Source organism: Natator depressus, chromosome 7 (assembly GCF_965152275.1).
Source record: "Natator depressus isolate rNatDep1 chromosome 7, rNatDep2.hap1, whole genome shotgun sequence".
Taxonomy (NCBI): domain Eukaryota; kingdom Metazoa; phylum Chordata; order Testudines; family Cheloniidae; genus Natator; species Natator depressus.
The window spans coordinates 71,125,105-71,146,616 of record NC_134240.1 but is presented as its reverse complement, the minus strand read 5'-3'; the positions used below and the strand labels follow the sequence as shown (position 1 = coordinate 71,146,616).

Genomic DNA, 21,512 nt, shown 5'->3' with positions numbered 1-21,512 from the left:
CTACACAAGTACAGTTAAATGTGAAATTGTTGAAAATAACTTGGAGTCAAGTTGTACCTGGCCTGTCTGCAGGTGTGAATGGGAGCAGAGGGCGCACAGAGCCTTGAACCTCTGCATGGGACCCAGACATTAATCTAGTGCTTGCACTCCTGAGGCTAGCACTGCCTGTGATACTAGTCTGCCTAAAGATAACAGGGATACAGAGTTGCCATTGGCTTCCTACCCCTTTACGCATGGAGGAGAGCTGGATCTACCCAGGCTAGAGCACATACTGCCCCCATCAAAGGATGCAGCAAAAGAGTCTCGGGCCCACACTTTCTGGGGTCTCTGAAGAACCTGTGTACAGTGCCTCCAGTAGGTCCCTCTGGGGCATTGCAGCTTCACACCCTCCATACTGTGGAACTGTGCTTTAAAAGTGCAATTTTACCCTTTGCCTAAGCAGAGTGGTCCGTCCGTCATAACCACTGTCTTCACCTTGTATTGCAATTTAGCCCGTGTGGCGTCATTCTTCATTGCTGTAGGAATATTTATGCTGTCACTAGTCTTATGACCCATGTAAGTGGGAGCATTGGAATTTTGGAGGCGTGGATTTTCACAAATAAGCCATTAACTGTGGGACATAAGTAGGGGAAAATATCTTGAAGTTAAGATAGGTCATTAAAAGGAGATTATTATTACATGCCTTGTATTTAACTGTTTTTTCACGAACTCTGACTCTGCTTGAAATCTTGCATTTTAAAGCTGCACAATAAAGCCCTGTAGCAGATGTAAATACTCTAGCAGTTTGCAATTAATGTGTCTTAGCACAGCTGCTGAGCGTGAATTACAGTAGCTGGTTGGTATTCTAATAACTTTTTGTTTGTTTTTTGTCTTTGCCAGTCATTATCACCCCAGTCCCTGCAGTAGAATTGGGGCTTTACAGCACTGCCCCAGATCTCTTCCAACAAGAGCAAGCATTTGTTCTGCATCTGAGTGATGACCACATAGCCTGTTGCGAGGATACTTTTGGGTTTGGAACATGACAGGTTTTAGGAAAAGGCAACAAGCATTCTGGCCTGTTACATTGCACAGTGTGTAAAATGTAATTTATACTGAAAATCAGATTGCTGTCAGTTTGTGAGCTTCCCACTGCACTTAACCATGATCTTTCTGAATACCTGGGTAAAACTCAGCCCTTGGGTCTGTATTCAGAATCTATGTTTACATTTGTTTGAGGATAGAGAGGCAGTGTTGTCTAGTGGGTATAGCATGAAACTAGGGAAACCTTGGCTCTAGTCCCAGTTACTGTTACTGACTTGCTGACCTGATGGCAAAGTCATGTGGCCTTTGTGCAACTCAGTGTTCCCTGCCTACCTTGGACTTCAGTACAGCAGAGGGAACTGTGATTGGAAGTGCCCCAGATCAGGTGCATCTGGGATGAGATGTCGAAAAAGAAGGAAAGCAGAGACTTTGCAGCATGCTCCCTCCCTTTCTTATCCCAGTCCCATGGACCCTGTGGAGTTCTGGCTGTGCTGGTTGGGAGGAGCGAGGGAGAGATCTGCTCTCTCCTGCTTATCCTCCTGGAAACCTGCAGCGATTTTCCTGTTTGCATTAGCTTAAGCAGAGATACCGTCTCTGCAGTAGAAGTGCTCCCCATGCCTGCTTCCCTCACCACAGTATTGGGACAGATGTCAGTGAAGAATGCAGAGGGACATGACTCGTGAGGGAAGTTTTAGCCCCTTATCTCTGAGGGAGCACTTTAGCTGCATTGCCTCCAGTAACTTGTCTAAAACCTTTTATTTTCTTTGCTCAGTTTTGCACACCTAAGGAATGATCCACGGATTTGCAGAGCCCTTTGCCTTTGTAGTAATAATCACATCTTTAGAATCTCTTGAAATGTTCTGAAAATTTAGGCATTAGCTTAAAGTTACACAGGACAAAAACATGTAGGATTCTGTAACTAAGGAAAGGAAACGAGGAATGACTGATAACAGCCAAATGCTTATTTATTGAATAAGCATTTCCAAAGTGCCAATCACCACAGTTTCCAGTCACCATTTGGTAAATAAAACATATATTAAATGATCCAATTTACGCATGTAAAAGACCAGCCACAACAAATGATTCCATCCAGCACCTGTATAAACGTATAGGCACATTCATAGCATTGTGCAGGCTTGTGTAATGCATAAGGTAGACAAATAGTTTAACTGAACCCTCAATATTAACTCTAAATACATTTATAGTTACTTTTATTAAAAGGGTGGCATCTATCTAGATGTGTGTATAAAAATGTTTACTACCAGGAGAAAAAAATAGTGTTAATACCTTAACTTTTTCATGGAAACGGAAGTTTCCACATGATGTCGTTGACTGGGACTACTAATGTAAGGAAGAGTTCGTAGGATTGGATCCTATATGTGTAAACAAATGTCTGCTAATCCTTCTAGCAGAAGTGGTACTATTGAAAACGCTGTTGCACTTCATGAGTATACATTTTGATGCATATTCTGCTCTCTTTTGTTTAATTAGTCACAATAGAAGGGTGCTGTCTTAGATTATGGAAAACAGAATATAATTCTAATCAGGATCTTTTTCTTTCTAATTGTTTTTAGGCTTTGAACTTGGCTTTGCTATGGCAAGTCCCAATGCTCTGGTGTGCTGGGAAGCACAGTTTGGCGACTTCCACAACACTGCGCAGTGCATAATAGACCAGTTTATCAGCCCAGGACAGGCTAAGTGGGTTCGACACAATGGGATTGTGCTGCTTTTGCCACATGGAATGGAAGGAATGGTAAGGCTTTCACTGATTGGAACAATAAAGATGCTTTGGCATAAAGTAGTAGAACAGAAACTACAGAACCTTTAATTGTTCCTTTTTTGCAGTGTACAAATACAGTTTCAGGATCTTATAACTTTTATGAAAAGAAAAGAGTATATTGCTGACATACATGTTAGACTGTTCCTCTATCTCAAAAATAAATGTGCTTGCAGCAACCAGTCTTAGCAATTAGCCAGGAACGAGAATAAAAGGAAAATAGCATTGATATATTTCTGAACATTCAGTCTCCCTCTCCTTGTGCCCTCCTCTGAATGGGTTATTTTGCAGTGGTGTCTGCCATTGTTCCCCTACTATTTGAAAGACTTACTTGGTCAGTACAATGTGTGTCAATGTATTTTTCTTCATTAGAGCTTTGTGGTTTTGAAAAATTATAACTTTAAATGTAAAGTTCCTAGAAAGAGCAAAGTATAAAGGAGCCAGCTTGGGATTCTCAGGTACAGTTAAAATTTCAATAGGTTTTTACTTTATTTTATTTTGTTTCACTTTTATGATGACATGAAACAAATCTCAGATTCTCAGATACATGTGTTCTACCTATATAAACTTTACTTTTAAGTTAGAACATTGTTCCAAGGGGTTTTTATGGAGCTTCCAAACAAATACGTTCTTTTAAAAATGATGATGATTTGGATAACTTGGAGGAAATAAGAAATCTGCTCTTTTAGGGAGAGAATCCCTTTGAATGGTTGCCCACTCCCCTTCTCAGTAACTCCTAGTGAGCTAGCCACAAAAGCTCTGTAATCAGATCTTTATAAAATCTGCATGTACCTCTTTCCTCTGTTCTGAAGTTGGAGTTAGCTCTAGGATCACTGTAGGCATCTTTTAAATCATTTTTAAAAGTGACATAGCATTCTGGCCTGTGCTATTTGAAATAGTTATTTCCTTTTAGAATGCAGTGACACTCTGTGTATTGTTTAATGTATGTTTACAGTATTTCTGTTAACAAATATGTTATCATGATACTGATGTGTTTGCCATAGCTGTAAATGTTCTCTTTCTTTCACTTTAAGTGAACATAAAGGCATTTCTTCTTGTTCCTGTTCTGTTTCTATACATTTAATTCCATGCAGTTATAACCTTTCCTGACACACTGCTGTTGGTTCATGCCTAGTGGGTGATTTTCTGTGTGGATGTTTATACAAGAGCACAGTCCTGCTGACAAATATCCTAACGAATTGAGTTTTGTTTGAGTAAAGACTGTAAGATCATGCCTAAGATGGATCCTCAGGACTTTTTTCAAAAAAAAAAAAAAAAAAAAGACTCCAGCATGAAATCTGTTAAGGACAGGATGGCTTGGGGAGGTATTAGTAATGGGATTGGAATCCTTTCACCTCTAGGTCGCTAGCTAACATACAGCCTGGTTGGTTGTGATTGAAAGTCTTTGCTACCTGATAGCTCCTTGGTGGCTCATGTGCAACTAGCTAATGGATTCTGTACAGGTCCTGTTGGACAGGGGGTCTGAAACCTTCCCCCCTCCCACCCGTTAACTGGCAGTCTTGTTAGCAGTTTCAGCAAAGAAATTAAACATAGGCAATGAGTGGAGTCTGGTTTGAGGATTATCAATGGAGCACTGTGTGTGTGTGTGGTAGGTAGGTAGGTCGGTAGTGGGGCGGGGTTTGGGAAGCTTGCATTTTTACTGTCTCCTTTGTAGATACACTTCTGTTTCCAGTGCAGTGAATTCAGCATGTTTATTGAATACTATATTCATTTGTAAACAATTTAAAATGTTTTTAAAATAGGAGAAGGTTGCAGTGTGTAAGAATTATGATTTACAGCACATGAATAGATGGAAACAGGAGTGGCACTAACAACATTAGACTCACAATGTGCCAGAACTGTGTGGCTTTGTGGTTCTCATCCACTAATGAGCAGACAAATTTGCACCACAAAACTGAGGCCAGTTTGCAAGAGAAGTTACACAGGACACAGATATGCTAGCTGCTCCATCTTAGTGTTCCTTTTGTGCGTAGGGAAGATATTAAGTGTTTTGTTAGGGGCTCGCTCTACCTGTACAATAGGGAGGAGTTGAACAGTACACATTACTTTTCCCTTGTTCTTTTAGCAACAGTTTCTAAGGCTATGTCTACACTACGCACTTTTTAGGGACACAACTGTGCCGCTAAAAGGCACGCAGTGTAGCCGCTGTTTGTTGGCAGGAGAGAGCTCTCCTGCTGACAGACTTCCACCCCAATGAACAGCAGTAGCTTTGTTGGCAGGAAAGCTCTCCTGCTGACACAGCGCTGTTCAGACTGGCGCTTTTTGTCCGCAAAACTTTTGTTGTTCGGCGGGGGGGGGGGGTGTTTTTTCACACCCCTGAACAACAAAAGTTTTGTCATGTAGGTTCCAGTGTAGACAAAGCCATCACTGTGGTGTTCTCTGAGATTCCTGAATGTGACTTCAGTGCAGTAACAAACAGAAGGTGGTGTGTAAGGGAGTGAGCCCTGGTTTGTAAATGGAACTAACATACGAGTTGAAAGGTTAAATGCAGTTATATCTTTAGGATGAGATACCTTATGGTTTTCTCTGGTACAAAACCCCTTCTTAATCATAAATATTTGTCACCCTTACAAACAGTGATACCCAGAATCAGCAATAAATAAAACCCCACACCATATTCTTTTGCTGATTTGCAATTAACTCTCTCCAACCTTATTAATAAGAGTGGGAGTCGGGAGACAATGGGTTCTGTTCCATTCCCTACCACGGACTTACTCTGTGACCTGTGTTCCTGTTTCACCGTTGTAAAATGGGGGCCAGTTATCATAGAGTTCCTCTCTGTGGTGGGCTAATCATAGAATATCAGGATTGGAAGGGACCTCAGGAGGTCATCTAGTCCAATCCCTTGCTCAAAGCAGGACCAATCCCCAATTTTTGCCCCAGATCCCTAAATGGCCCCCTCAAGGATTGAGCTCACAACCCTGGATTTAGCAGGCCAATGCTCAAACCACTGAGCTATCCCTCCCCCCTATGCTTACCCACTTCAGTAAAGAGCCTTGAGATTTAGTGAAAAGCACTGTCTGAGTGATAGATATTTTAACTATAGCGTAACACAAAATTCCTATAAGAAGATTTTATGGAGTAATTGACTTAGCTATGCCAGTTAAACTTTACTCAACCTAACATAGGTTACCACTAATTCTGCAGGGAATTGGCCAAAGTACATATACCCATCTAGAGCATCCTGTCTTATGTCAAACTGGTGTGCTAGTGGGAGAAGAGAGAAGTTCTCTTCTCTTCTGTATATATATATATCTACACTCACACTCTCTTTCTTCCCCCCACCTTAGGGTAGGACTGTAACCTAGCGCTCAAGACATAAATAATGGGAGGATCCAGCTTCTGGCTTAGCAGGTGATCCATGGCCTCAAGCATGGGTGACCTGCTGGCTTGTGAATGTGTGCTGCTCATTTTTAAAGGATCACAGATTTGCACCATACCACCTAACCTCATCTTGCACCATTCTGTCCTGGATTGGCAGGATGGCTGATTGCCCCAGGCACTCGGTCTCTTGCACAACCACATTGACTATATAACCTTTAATTAGTGGTAGTGACATTGGAGTTCTGTGTAACCCATCTCCATCTGATCTGAGACTAACCTATATAAGATACTCAAGATAACAGCTCCTGTATTCAGGGGCACCACCATGTTACCCTCTTCAAAGCTCTCCCTCTTCTCTGATTGTCATTGTTACAGCATTTCTTCTCTGGCTGAGAGGGTGGGGTCAGCAGCCTGTATCGATGCTGCTCCATGATGATTAGGCTGACAAGAAGCACTTGTGCAGTGAGTGATCTAAAAAGACATCTAAATTGTTTTTGGTTTTGTTTTAAATGATGTGATTACCAGGGCCCAGAGCATTCTTCAGCCAGGCCGGAGAGGTTTCTGCAGATGAGCAATGACGATTCCGATGCTTATCCAGTAAGTAGATTCGTCAACAGCAATGTCCTTTTTCCTGCTTCGAGCTTTTCATAGTCTTATTTTAAACCAGGTGTTGTTGGGTTTATTACTTGAGAAATCAATTTATTGCCGCCAAACAGCATTTGTCTTCACCCAACAGCTTGAATATTTTCCTGCAGGGTTGGAAGTCACCTTTTAAGACCGCTAGTTGGTGTATTTTAATGTTTAGCTCAAATATTTGCTGTGACTTTCAGCTCATTTCGATAATAAAAGTGACTAGTCTAGTCTAGTCTGCATTTCATTTGAAAGCTGAGGTCAGATGTAATTTGTCTCTGGTAGTATTGTCTCTTTATGGGTGTTCCTAGGGGACAGTAACTCTTCCAGTTCATATAGCTGGATGTACCACAAGCTGATGTCTGTAACACATTTCTAAGGAAGATCAGATAGCACTAAAACCCAGTGTTCTTGTAACACAGCAAACCGTCCAGCTGGGAACTTCAGAATGCAGATTCAGTGTAAAAATCTCTGCACCGAGTGTGTGTGATGTTATGTTTAGGTGATCTGTTCCCAGTGTTTTTAATTCTATAAATTTATTTTATTACTATATTTGAATCATCTAAGTGCTTTAAAGGTTGATCAAAATATTTTTTTCAGCTAAACTGTAATTCTAAAGATCAACTAGATATTCCCCTTCTCCAAGGTGAACTATTAAACATAGACTTAAGATTCAGTCAGTTTAAAAAAAAAAAAAATAGGCTAAGGTAGCGTTGGGTTCTAGATAAAGTTGGCCTGTAGCTGTATTCCAGTTTTTATGGTTTTACAGCCTCATTGTCTTTATTTTTTTTTTAATGGTTATTGTCTCTGCTTGTGTGTGTGAAAGACCCACCCTAACAGGGGAAATTGACTGGTTATGTATTCAGCACTGCCAAATGTATTTAATAAGCAAACTGAAAATTATTATTATTTGTAATCCTGGAGTGCCCCAAAGCCACAGTTATAGACCAGGACGTGCTAGGTGCTGTACAAACAGAGTAAATGACCAGCTCCTGCCCCAGAGAGCTTATTGTCTAAATCAAAGCATAACAGGTGGATGACAGAAAATATGGGCAGGGAGCGTTAGGATGAGTTAACAATAATTACTCCCAAAAAACATATGTTAAAAGAATATTATTAAGATTGCAGAGTCAGGCACTCAGAAGTTAGGAAATGCCAGAATGTGCATTATGATAGTCTTTCCAGCCTTCCAATTCCCCATCCAAAGTCAGGGTCATCCCCACTTTCCCCTTGTTTTCCTCACCAGTTCCCAGTTAGTTGCCTTTCCTAAGGTGTTGCAGCCTCTCCACCTGGCTCCCAGCCTCCTGGCCCAAGCAGGTCCTTGCTTCCCATCTGTTCTAGTTCTCAGTCCCAGCATCCTCCCCAGCCAGTCCCAATCTCCTTGCTCAGTTAATCCCAGCCTTCCTTTCTGTTCTAGCTCCCAGTCTTTATCAATCAGTCTGAGTGTCTTCTTCCCACTACCATGCCCCTCAAACCCCCCGCCCCGAATCCTGGTCTCAGCAGGCTCCTTGTCCCTGTCAAGTCTTTTCCATCCCCCACAGTATGGCTCTTATCCCTCTCGGCATTGAAGTCAGTTTCCTCCTTGCTATCTCAGCTGAACTGTGGGAGGTTGGGGGGGGCGTGTGCCTCGTGCACAGTTGTCGGAGATTTTCCCCTCAGCAGTACCCAGGGGGGCAGCATGAGCTCCTACTGGTGCCTCATGTCACTGCACATGGGCACAAAGGGCTGCGCTGCCTCTGACCCCTCAGTTCTTTCCTACCACCAGTGATGGTTGTTACTGGAGCTGCATTCTTCATATCTGCAAGTCTTCCCTCTTTTAGAATATAATAGTACCTACAGTGTTGGTTTTTAGTCTAGTGAAGTGTATTTGTACACAGTTACTTATAAAACTAAGCTTAGAACAGTATTTCTCTAGAGTGGGACTCCCAGTTCCTGGTGAGGTACTGAGCTCGATACCAGACTCGGGTCTCATTATACTGGCTTCAAGGTCTGCCACTCATGTAACATGTCTATGCCAGCAAGCAACCCCCACCACAGCTGCCTTAAGTATCTTGGAGAGGTGCATGGGAGTGACAAATGTCACATTTATAGAGGGTTCAAATGCTGATCTAAAAAGGACAGGGATACCAGACTGTAGTACCTGCTTACGGAGTCTGCGTTTTGGCTGCTGTTGGAACCTTTCCACTGGGAACAGTGGAAAAATCTCTGCACTGAGAGTATGCAATGTTATGTTTAGGTGATCAGTTCTCAGTGTTTTTTAATCCTATAAATTTATTTTATTACTATATTTGAATCATCTAAATGCTTTGTATGCGTACCTAGCACATCCAAGTCAGTTAGGAGGGCTCCCCTGTTCTGAGTCAAGACGCAGATCTTAATAGCCAGTACCTTAGGAGATTTGCATGGTCTCTGCTTAAGACTCAGTACAAGGTCCTTCAAAGTCTATGATGAAGGCACTGAGCAGAGGCAAGGACTTGGAGGTGTGCTCAGAGAAAACACACACCCCCGCCCCTCCACGCTCAGTCCATAAACCATGAGGGATTGCTGACTCCGGAGCACTGGAAGGATCCATTGAGACCACTCCCTGAAGGACTGGGCACCTTTTGGTACCGCAGACTCAGGAGCCCTTTCTGGTGCTGTCTGTGGCTGAGGCTTATGAGGCAGCCAGAGGGTTGCTTTGCCTGTCAATGCTGGCTTCCCATGCTGTTCAGGAGTCTCCCCAATAACAGGCTTGGAAGTTCTCACTCCCACAGTCCCAGTCCCAGCCCCAGAGCACAGTTCGTGTCTTCTGCAGTTGTGGCACCTTTTCTGTAGGGTTCCATCCAGCGATGATCTCACTGGTACCCCATCTCCAGACCCAGAGCTGGTCTCCCTGGTACCAATAGGGTCAGCTCACCGTGGTCTGAGGAAGAGAACTCTGAGATGGGAACATTTAGTGACTCAACCTGAGCATGCCCAGCAGCCCCAGTGGGGTGCCTGCCCACCATGGTATGGGCCAATTGCCTTCACATAGCTGGGTCCCACCTCCATAGCAGTGGCCCTTTTGGATCCCTTGGGGTTTCCCTCCACATTGGAGAGCCTCTCCTCTACCTTCCTGCCCTTCTACATTGGCTAGGTGCTGGGAGCATCTGCAGCAAGGTCACCATTTTCCCTCCTCCAGTACTGATACCGTGCAGGGGGAAAGTGCACTCAGGACTCTCCTGTGGAGGAATTGGAGGAGGGACCTCCTCAACAACTCTTAGCTGCTGCTGCTTTGTCACTTGATGAGGCAGTCGTGACTGAGACTACTTCTGCCCTGCCCCCCATGATTTGAGTCTTGTTGAGGAGGCTTGTTGCAGCTCTGGATATCCAACCAGAAGAGGATCTGGAAAGATCTCGCAGGCTCATGGACGTTTTAGCCCCTGCAGGACCCACTATGGTAGCTCTCCCTTTTAATGAGGCTATCCTGGAACCAGTCAAGGTTTTATGGCAGAATATGCCATCTTTTCTGCCTTCTGCTGCTAAAAGGGTGGAGAAAAGATATGTCCCTATAACCACCCTCCTCAAGGCTCCCTCATAGTCACTGTGGCTTATGAAAAAGAGAGGCAGGGACCCCAGGCCTCTACTCTGAAAGGGAAAGAAGCAAAAAAGCTAGGTCTGTTCAGCAGGGAACTTTATTCCACAGGAGGTTTACAGCTTAGTGTTGCAAACCAGCAACACTGGGTCGCTACAATTTCAGCTGGTGGGATAATGTCCTGAAGTTCAAAGACAAGCTTCCTGAAAGCAGAAGTTCACTGTTACAGTGGAGGAGGACAAATTAGTTGCCAGAACAGCATTGCAAGCAAGTCTGGATGCAACAAACCGCATGGCTTGAGCTATGGCTTCCTCCATCACTATGCATTGTGCATCTGGCTGCAGTCATCAGGTCTTCCCTTGGAGGTGCAACAAACCACTCAAGACCTCCCATATGAAGGCCCCTTTCTGTTTTCTGATAAGACAGATGAGGGGCTTCGTAGCCTTAAGGACTGAAGAGTGACCCTTAAGTCTCTGAAGATTTATACACCAATAGCAAAAAGAAAGCTGTTACCCCGACAGCAGTCTCAGAGGTTTCAGCTCTTCCTGCCGTGTGCCCAGGACACAGGAAAAAAGCGGAACAGAAGTTACCACATGTCCTCCTCCTCCCACCTCTTCTGCAGCTGACGGTTCTAGGCAAACTGGGTCCTCTAAGCAAACTGGGTCCTCTCCTGTTGGTGGAGAGCAGTCTACTACCTACCAGAGTGCCATCTTTCCCCACCCCAATTTTTGCCAACTACCTATCCCATTGTGAGCTTTAGTAGCAGAGCCTCCCTATGCAATTTTCTTTAGGGATAAGGTTTTCCTCTGACTTCACCCTAAATTCCTGTCTAAAGTGGCTTCTGATTTTCCTATTAACCAAATAGTTTATTTACACTCTGTCTTTCCAAAGCCCTATTTGAGTAAAGGGGAAGAAAACTCCATACTCTAGATATTAGAAGAGCTTTGGCTTTTTACCTGGATAGGACTAGACCATTCAGATCTTCGTCACGGTTTCAGACAGAATGAAGGACCACCCACTATCCACCCAGAGGATTTCCAGCTGTATTAGTTTGCTATTGACTGGTGGATATCGAACCTCCACATCAAGTGGCGGCTCACTCAATCAGATTGCAGGCAGCTTCTGTAGCCTTTCTGGCTTGTGTACCCATGCTGGACATTTGTAGGGTGGCAACCTGGTCACTGCTCCATACGTTTGCCTCTCACTGTGCCATCTCTCATCAATCTAGAGATGATGCCAGATTTGGAGAGATGGTCCTACAATCCCTGTTCAAGTAGACTCCGAGCCCACCTAGAGCTCAAATGGCTTGTGAGTACCGACAGTGGAATGGACATGTGCTATCACATGAAGAAGAAAAAACGGTTACCAGCCTTTCTGTAACTATATTGTTCTTTGGAAAAGTGTTACATATGGGCATTCCATGGCCCACCCTCCTTCCCCCCTCTGAGCCTTCCTGATAAGAAGGAACTGAGGGGGGTCAGGGCAGCGAAGTCCTTGATACCTCTGTGCAGTGGTGCAAGGCACCAGAGGGTGCTGACAATGCTCCAGCAGATACTGTTGAGGGGAAAATCTCCAACAACTGTGCATGAGGCGCGCACATACCTACAGTGGAATAGACATGTGCAATGCATTTTGAAGAACAGCAGTTACAGAAAGGTAGGTAACTTTTTTCCAGTGCTCATCCCCACTCGTGCTGGGAGCAGCAGTTATAGGGAAAGTCTGGCTTTGCCACTGTGGCCCTAGGGTAGAGCATGCTCAGTCACTATGTGGGGATGGTGCATATGCAGTCTGGTCAGATAAGGAGCTGTGAGGGAATGGAGCACGCTCAGTGAGGATGGAATCATCTGACATTGTGGCTGCTAAATTCTAAGACAAGCATGTGTAAACTGTTATTTTTTTTCAAAAGCTTGCATCTTGACACATTTGGCAGATTTTTACAGGACTAGCATCCCTTAAACAAAGGCCACCCTCCCACCAAATCTGAAGTCCCTGCCCCACAGCATACGGGCACTTGAGCTGTTCAAAGGAAAGGTTGTCAGCATTTTTTAGAATGGGGAAAACATTTTCCCCTAGTTTTTCTCAGGAATGGCTCAACCATTATGGCTGAACTTAAAATACACAAATAACTCAATCAGTCTGAGGCAGACACCCAGCACGGAAACATTTAGCACAAACTGTTAAATTTTGACAAAATTCTAAACAACTGAAACTAGGGTCTTATAAGAAGTTATGGGAAACCTTAATAATAGATGGCACTTTCAGCTGCACCTATAATAATAAAATGTTTTTGTATGCGTTAGCTGTGTGCACAATTGGTAGATGTAATAAGCTGACTAGTAACAATCTCCATGATCACAGTTCATCTCCTGCCTACACGTCGTTTGCAGATATCTGTTGGCATCATGGTAGACTCAAGTGTATAAAAACCTACCTCTTTCTGTTAGAATAATCATATGCATTATTTGTAACAATAATAGGTACAACATTTTCAGATCCAAGTGTGATTTTGTTTTCCTACTTGACTGTCTCTTTAAAGATACATGTTGAGGTGAAGTAAAGCTTGGGAGAAAGTTTGACTTGAGATTGAGTTGCTGGGGCACTTATCTATATACAACAAAACATTAACAAAAGAGATGTATTGATGAGGTTCAGGAAAGGGAACGATAGGGAGTAGGAAATGGGAGCATGCTGGTTTTCTTGCCTTTAGGGTTGTGTGTACATAGTGATTATGATCCAATACCTGCTGAGCTCTTGATCAGGTAAGTGTGGGAGACAAACCTTTAAGTTCAAGAATGGAGAATCTGCAGTTTTACTCACTGGTAGTGGTAAGTGCATCCAAGGTTACTATAGTTCCTTTCTTGTGCACCAAAATGCATAACATATTGGAGCCTAAAAAGGTTAATGGGGGGCAGAGTTGGGAGGAAGAGAAAGGAGGCAGATTTTCTGGTGCCTTTAATGTCTTTATTAGGAGTTCAGTGCAGACTTTGAAGTTTCCCAGCTCTATGAATGCAACTGGATTGTGGTGAATTGTTCAACTCCAGCCAATTACTTTCATGTCCTCAGAAGACAGATCTTGCTGCCATTCAGAAAACCAGTAAGTAGCTTAATTGATATTGTTGTCTAATTATAATACTAAACCACTTGCATGCAGGGTTTTGTTTGTATAGAACATCTGACAGAATGGAAGATGTATGCATTTTAGTATTTCTCCATGGAACTCAAGTTGGAGACTGAGGACCTGATTAATGAAATCTCAGCTTTGCTTTCTAGAATTGTACTGCCTGGGTTTCAGCCTAGCTTCCTTTTGTCCAAGCAGATGCCCACCTACGTGCTTTTTTTTTTTTTTTTTAGCACTAATGCCTGGGTGTTGCTCAAATGGGTTTTGTAAATTCAGTCACCTGCGGACATAGGTACAAGTGCTTGAAAAGTTCATGTGTGTGTTTGTGCACAAAAGGAGGACACCTTCTGCAAAACCAGGCTCTTCTTAGCCTTATCTACAATGATTTTTGTCACTCTTGCAGACACTTAGAGCAAACGTGCTGCTCTGATGTAAATCATGACTTGCTCTGGTGCAGGTTAGTCCACATTTCAGCTGCGGTAAACTGTATACTATGTCACAATTCATATCTTTGCATTGCATCTGCATTAGGGATTTGCTTTGGTATAGCTATACTGGTCACTAAAACCACAATGTAGACAAGGCATTAAAGATGAAGTTGAACCTGATCCCTATATAATTAAGCTGTGGTGCCCTTATGGTCCAGTTGACAAAGGGCTTGTTTCTAAGCATTCATTCAGTTTGAGATTCTCATCCTCTCTAGTTCAGGTTTAAGGCCAAGTTAGCACACCTCTAATTACTTCTCCATTCTGGGAAGATTTGTGCTAAGAATGAGACCCTTTCCAAGGGCAATTGCCTTGAGTTACATCAGATCCTAGTGTGACTTGTGCTATTCAGTGTTAATGGGATGGCATCGAACAAAGCTTAAGTGTTTTTAAGGAACCTCAGTGCAAGTTTCTGAAGCAACTTGGATTCTATACAATTTGAAGCCTAAAATTCACTAGTTGGATGTTTATCATTAAACAAAAGTGCAAGGGGTTTTTCTGATGGTTCTCTACCTTAGTCCAGCTCAAAAATTTATAATTCACATTAATTTTTTGTGTCCTCAGAGGGCAGTAGTTATGTAGGCTGGGACTTTCAAGGGACCCTATGGAGTTAGGGAAATTCAGTTGGAGTTGGGTGCCTAGTTGCTCTGGGGCTTTTTGAAAATCCCAGCCTTAGAGATTCCTAGCGCCTAATCAGTTTCAAAGAATATAGATTTTTTTTTTCCACTGTTTAGTTTATTCCCAAACCCAGTCCATTAAGAATCTGTGATAGAGTACCACATGCAGTATCCATTTGTGTGTCAAGAAGAATAATGTGTATGTACAACAGGCCGTGGATCAAGCAGCAGCTTCTGAGAGTTTTATAACAATCTGTATTTTACAGCTTATTATCTTCACACCCAAGTCGCTGCTGAGACATCCTGAAGCTAAATCCAGTTTTGACGAAATGGTATCTGGTAGGTCAAGTTACAAATGTTGTGAATTCTCAAGCATCTGTATGCAGTCAGCATGCCAAACTATGTATTCAGAATGCTGAGTATCCAGTCCAGAGAGAGAGCTAACTTCACCTTGAGGAGCTCGCATGCATCTCTCATTGACTGATTTCCCTAGGAGTTGCCGTGTGCCAGGGTGGGAGAGATCTGGCCTGGATTTTGAAATGTAATTCCTGTGTCAAAATAATCTGCATCCAAATAAGGAGAGTTCTTAGACTTCAGTTTCAGTATATAGTGGCATATCTCATGGCCAGTTGCTCTCTTAATGGGAGGGTTGGGTGCGGGGTGGCATTCATCTCTCTGCAGGGATCTTCCCATCCTCCTAAGGTTGTAGGGATCCATCTTCATCATTTGTCTTCATTTCATTTAAAAAGTTGAAATGTTCTTTTTACTGCTTTTGACAACTCCATGGTTTTAAATCATTCCCCCTTGCTTCCCTTTCCAGGAGTGGTTCTGGTTCCACTGACTTGTCACTTCCTTCCACTCCCAGTTCTGGGCTTGCCTTATCCCACTGCTAACCTAAAGCAAGATCCTAGCCAGTAAAAGTGAGGCGTTAAGTCAGTGATTGGCAGTCTGAAGCTTTGCTCTTTGTGCTGGACAGCACCAGGAGGCAGTGGCGGCAAGCCCACCATCTCCATGCAACCAGGAAAAAAGGAAAGGGGGTGTGAATTTGCCCCCCAATGTGGCACATGCAGGGAGAGGCGCAGAATAGCTGAGTGATCAGAAAGCGTAAACAAACAAGCAGGGCCCTCTGCCTAAAGCTGAATCATTGGACACACTGGTATTCTAGCATTGTGTTTAAAGGAAAAATTATTGGTCAGATTTTCATCTCCTTAGACCTTAGGTTTGTAACCTGTGTGTCATTTGCACCATCCTCCACAGTAATTAATGAAGCAATTGTTGCCATTAAGTATTTGCTTGGTTTCAACTTTGTTCCATTCTCCTCTTCTTGAGGATGTTGTCACTAGGAAAAGACAGTGTGTCCTTCGTATGAATGCAGTGCCAATCATCAAAGGGATTTTCCTGGATTTGATTGTGTTGTAGCCCGTAGAATTAGTCAGTCTGGAAACCTGACACTAATGAAATTTGGGATTCATTAATAATTGTGGTCTGGTTCCCTTATATGCTGTCCACTCTTCATTTATTTCCTGGGTTCCCCATCGATTTTACGTTAGCCCACAATAGTGGCCAAAGCCGCTAATTGCTAATTCAGATGTACTTGTGTTACTGCTGTAGATGACTTTCTTTTATATCTGTGAAGGCTGAGGAGTCTAGCTCCAGCTGACCCAATAAAGCACTGATTCTGAGTCGTCTTTAATGATGAACTCTGGTTCTCAGTCAGACTGGATAATTCTGACATAAATCAGTTTTTCTTTCATGCATTTATGCCTGTTTTGCTCCCTAAGATGAATGACGCATTTATTCTCCTGGTAAGTGGGTGTGTTGTGTTGGTTCAGACTTGGAGGTCATGCTGCTATTTGCAACCTCACAGTTGGATGATTAAAACTATTTCTGTATCAATCATAGAAGCGAACGATGGATGAGACCTATTAGACCATCTAGAATTACTCCCTATTGTATATTCTAGTTTTATGTGGCCCAAGCAAAAGGGCTTGTACCTATTCTCTTGGGAGATTGTTCCACAGGGAAAATGCATCCCACTGTCAGGAAGTCCTTTGTGATAAGCAGCCTAAATTGTATCCCAGTACTCAAAGCTGTATGCCCAAGTACTGTATTAATTCTTCTTTTGGGATAATTCTGTTTTAATGTCTCAAACAGAAGTCTTGATCACAGAATACAACAAAGACACTAGTTATGTAAAAAGAAAAGGAGGACTTGTGGCACCTTAGAGACTAACAAATTTATTTGAGCATAAGCTTTTGTGAGCTACAGCTCACTTCATCGGCTATAGACTAACACGGCTGCTACTCTGAAGCTAGTTATATACTTGCTTACATAATAGAAGCTCCATTATAACCATCCGTTCTGGCTATTTGAAGGTTTTTGCTGGTGCACAGACTTGTAATATATACAAACACAAATTTTTAAAAACCTATTGTACTGGAATGAAAAGTAAATTTTCAGCATATACCAAGCATTCTTGCAGGCTTTCTAGAGGTATTTACTTAATTCTGTAGCTAAGATTATTTTGGAAATAAGATTTTTTTTTTAAGGGGGAATGTTTAGTTGTTAAAAATGCACCTAGGTCAGCTATGCGGTGCTATTAAACCAGCTCCTCAACACCAGCTCCTCAACACCAAAAATACAGGTTATAAATAGGTGATGTATGGGACAGACTAACAATATCCGGTAATATCCTGGACAAACCTTATTGAATTGAGTTAAACCTTATTAAATTGAGTTTTTAATATCTTTGGGGTGCATTACTTTAAAAATGCAATCATCTGTGTGTAATTGAGGGACTGTGGATACTTCCATTGGAAGGGTAAATAGGAAAACAGCAGGAGGTGATTAGGTAAATTCACTCATGTTGTAACATCCCCAGAGAAATTCCATCCCCTTAAGAGGCCTGTGTATGCTAATTCAAACTGGATTCTCTAGGGACCAACAGACAAAGAGAGGATTTTTGATAAATAGCTGGTTTTAAACTGGTTCAGAGCCTTCTTTCTGGCCCAACAAATGGACAGGAAGAACCCCTGGTCCAAGGTGAGCCTCAATTCTTAGAGAAGGGTTGGAAGGACTTGTCACCAACCAGAACCCTTATCAGAGTGAGAGGGTGATCTCAGGTAAGCTTATTAGCATGTGTGTAGGTTCTGTTGTGTTTCTGAAGTGCTTTTACCTCAAGAATAAAATAGGCTTGCATAGAAAGAGCTGTGTGGTATCTGTAACTGGGGGCAGTCAGACTGTTAGCTGTTTCTGAAGAGAAAGCAAGCAGAGATGCTTGGGTAGCCTGTCTTTCCTGGGAATAACACAGTGCAGACAGGAACTGTGCAGCCTAGAAATACCCTTATCAGAAGGGGGTGAGATGAGGGTCTCCACCCAAGGAAGGCAAGGGCTGGGGAGCTGGAAGCATGAGAGTGGGTGCCCTTGCTGGACCACTGAGAGGAAATACAGGTGCAGTTTTCCTGAACTGTGATAATGTGAGCCTAGTACCTGGGCATGACAAGAAAGATACCAGTCTTGAAGTCGTCCGTCCCATTTAGTTGTGAAGAGCTGTTTATCAGAAACCCTTTAATGCGCTCCCTCTTGGAACTGGATGGTATTTAAATAACCTATGTCGAAATCTGGAGTCTGAAAAGATCTAGGAATATAGAGGATGGGGTGATACAGTCTCTTGGGTACAGAGCACTGTGACAACTACTCTGTGGATCACCCAAGATAGGGCCGGCCTCAGTAGAATTTCTTGACTGAATGTGACCATCACTAGAAGAATGCATTTTTATTTTAATTTTTGGTATGACTAGGTACCAGTTTCAGGCGTGTGATTCCTGAGGATGGGTCTGCAGCGCACGCACCGAATGAGGTTAAGCGGGTGATTTTCTGCACAGGGAAGGTGTACTATGATCTCATTAGAGAGAGAAAGAATCAAGATTTGGAGAAACAAGTGGCTATAACTAGGCTGGAGCAGGTGAGTGCCCTGAACCTATTGAAAACTCAGGCTTTGGGAAGAATCTCAGCCAAGGATTGTGACTGAGCCAACTTTTAAATAATTAGCAGTTGCAAGACATGATGATAATGATCATGCTTAACATTTGTATAGCATGTTATATCTTCCAAGACATCAACTAATCCTCACAAGCCCCTTGTGAGCTAGGGAAGGACTAGTTTTCCTATCTTTATTGTAGTGATAATGAGACCAGCGAGGTTAAATGCCTTGGCTGTATAGCAAATCAGTGGTGGCAGAGCCAGGATTAGAATTTGGTAGCTTCTGGCTCCTAGCCCCATGCTCAGTTTGCTAGATCAAAGTGTGTCTTGAAAACGGTCATGTTTGCCAAGAATGACCAAATAGTACAGTTCTCCAGTTTTCCCAAAGCATCTTTGGGAAAGGATTAAGTGCTACAGAAGACATTTTCCCTGAAGCCCTGTGCATAACAACTAGACTCCAGAGTAGCAGAAAAGTGTGCTTTTATATTGGTTGTTCCCAATGGTAGTGAGTACTGTGACATTGCAGAATGTGGTTATTTGTCTTTTAATTTAATTTAATTTTTACATTATAGTTACTTATATTTACTCTGTTAGAATGAAGTGCAATAATTTACAAGAACATACAGGTACTAGGTAGCTTAGTAGTAAATGGATAGTAACAATTGCAGTGCCCAATATTTGCCATGGACAACCTTGCTTTACATGATATCTGTCCATGTAAAAGAAAGCATTGCCATGTGTTTTCAGTGTATTATCTCTTTAGATCTCTCCATTCCCCTTTGATCTGGTAAAGGAAGAGCTTGAGAAATATCCTGGAGCTGACTTAGTGTGGTGTCAGGAAGAGCACAAGAACATTGGCTACTATGACTACGTCAAACCTCGTTTCCGCACCATTGTGAATCACACTCGGCCCATATGGTATGAGACTTACTTCCATGTTTCCTTTGCATCACGGGCATGATTTTGCCTTCCAGGCTTCTTACTGGTTTGTTGCTTTGAGATGGGGTGATGCATGTATGGAATAATCAAACTCTACACACCTTGAAAGGTCTGAGTTTCGAGGCTTCCATCTCCCTCCTTCTTCTGTTTCAACCTGGTCTTTATGGCCCCAGTGTGTGGTCCACACCGAACTCCCTTGCTCTGGTTGGTCTGCACCTGCATTGCTCACCTACTATGGTGGGTCAGTACATAAACAGTACAGCAGTACATTCTAACCATCTCTGCTATCCTAAATCGTGAGATCCTGGTGATCATCCCAAACCAGAGTCTCTAACAGGTGACTTCATTTTTAGTTAAATAAAAATCCAAAGCAATTTATCAAGCCAACGCTCTTCACCACTGTCTATATTGTTTGGCCCTATCGCACTTTCATGCCTTATGTTTTATCTTTTGTACTTCTGAATGGGCTATTTTTCCCTTCTAAAAATCCCATTTCAAATTGTGCTTCTCTGGAGGAAACAACCATTGAATGGAACAATATCTAAGCCACTAAGCTCCCTTCACAATTATTTTTCCAGCCTGTTTGCTCCTATTTCACTGTAGGGACATTGGTGCAAGAATGATCCGATTCTGGTCCCTACCTCGCCAATAGCAGCCTATCTAATTAGTGAAAGCCACCCCTTCCTCCACCCACATAGACCCAGACTTCAGATAGATCTGTTGGGCCAGGTCTTCAGCTGATGACATTGTCATAGCTTTGTTGAAGCCAGTGGAACCTATGCTGATCTACACCAGCTGACCGTCTGCTCTGTAACCAGAAACCTGCAATATCACTTCGAATCTCCAGTGGAGCTAGAACTGGAGGCATGAGAGCAAGTCTCCATGCCTCCAAGCAAGAAAACAGGAGAGTTTTCTTGTCTTATACTTACGTGTTGTCTAAAGCTGCTGTTTAGCAGTGTATTCTGTCTACATTACATGTACGCATCCTTGTTAGTTCTATTGTTCTATCTCTTCTCTCCTCGCTGTTGTCTACCCAATTGTCTCTTGTGTTACAAAGGTATGTTGGCCGAGAACCAGCTGCTGCTCCCGCCACAGGTAACAAGAATGCTCACCTGGTGTCGCTCAGGAGATTTCTGGACACAGTTTTCAACCTGGAGGCCTTTGAAGGAAAGATGTTCTGACTCTGAGACACGATCTCCATGCAGAATTGTTATAAAACAGCACTTCCAAAGGAGTAAATAAAAGCACATGGGAAAACTATTGAGGATTTTGGTTTTTGGCTTTCTAAGAAAATAGGTTGTGAGTAGATCTTCCCCTCTAAAGCACTGTAGGCAAACTGGGGAATGAATGAAGGAGTAAAGCCTTTACAAATGTCTGTAAAAGGTAACTCCAGGTATAGGGCTGCTCTGAGGGTAATAAGGCCAAAACAATGGAAAAAATTAAAGGGGTGAGGAGTTAGGGGAAAGTATATTAGTCTCCTGGAGTCACAGGACACCCAGTTCCCACCTTAAGTTGAATTGAAGCAATTCCTTTTCTAGGCAACATAGTTAATTGACCAACTCTTCATAGCTATTGGAGGCGCTAACAGTGTGCTTGGCACTTGGGAGACATGATCCCCGATCTAAAGAGTCACAGTCTCAGTAGACAGAAGGCCATTCAGACAGGAAATGCCCTACCTGGCCAGCAGATTGCTTCCATCATAGAGCACGGCGGGTTTGGTATGTATAGTGACAGAGCTGTGGTAGCATTGCTCTGGTGGGACAATGTTGAAATGATCTGTGGAAGAAATGAGTTTCAGAGCTCTGAATGAAGAGGGAGAAATGAGGAAGTTTCAGACTCACGGAGCAGGATGAAAAACCAAGGACAAGCCTGGGAGCAGAAGGAAATAGTGAGGCAGAAAGGGTTGAGTGAAGGAAATAAGAATAGATGGAGAGGAAAGGTGGGCTTGGGGCTAAGCTGCTGGACTGGCGTTTAGAAATGTGTGGTTCAGTTCTCTGCTCTGCTACATACTACTTGTGTGACCTTGAGCCAAGTCACATACTATTCT

The 21,512-nt window shown here is 42.9% G+C and overlaps 1 protein-coding gene across 3 annotated transcripts in view; it reads left to right on the top strand.

Annotated features, from left to right (window-relative positions):
- The window catches only part of OGDHL (oxoglutarate dehydrogenase L), a 109,935-nt gene extending 89,210 nt beyond the window's left edge, over positions 1–20,725 (top strand). For all 3 annotated transcript variants that reach the window (XM_074958735.1, XM_074958736.1, XM_074958737.1), the window contains exons 17-23: positions 2,595–2,773; positions 6,668–6,739; positions 13,294–13,419; positions 14,812–14,884; positions 18,346–18,509; positions 19,290–19,444; positions 20,523–20,725. In XM_074958735.1, coding sequence (XP_074814836.1) covers positions 2,595–2,773; positions 6,668–6,739; positions 13,294–13,419; positions 14,812–14,884; positions 18,346–18,509; positions 19,290–19,444; positions 20,523–20,646 — 893 coding nt within the window. In that variant the 3' untranslated portion in view covers positions 20,647–20,725. The remainder of the gene's footprint in view (positions 1–2,594; positions 2,774–6,667; positions 6,740–13,293; positions 13,420–14,811; positions 14,885–18,345; positions 18,510–19,289; positions 19,445–20,522) is intronic.
- Positions 20,726–21,512: the final 787 nt, after the last annotated feature.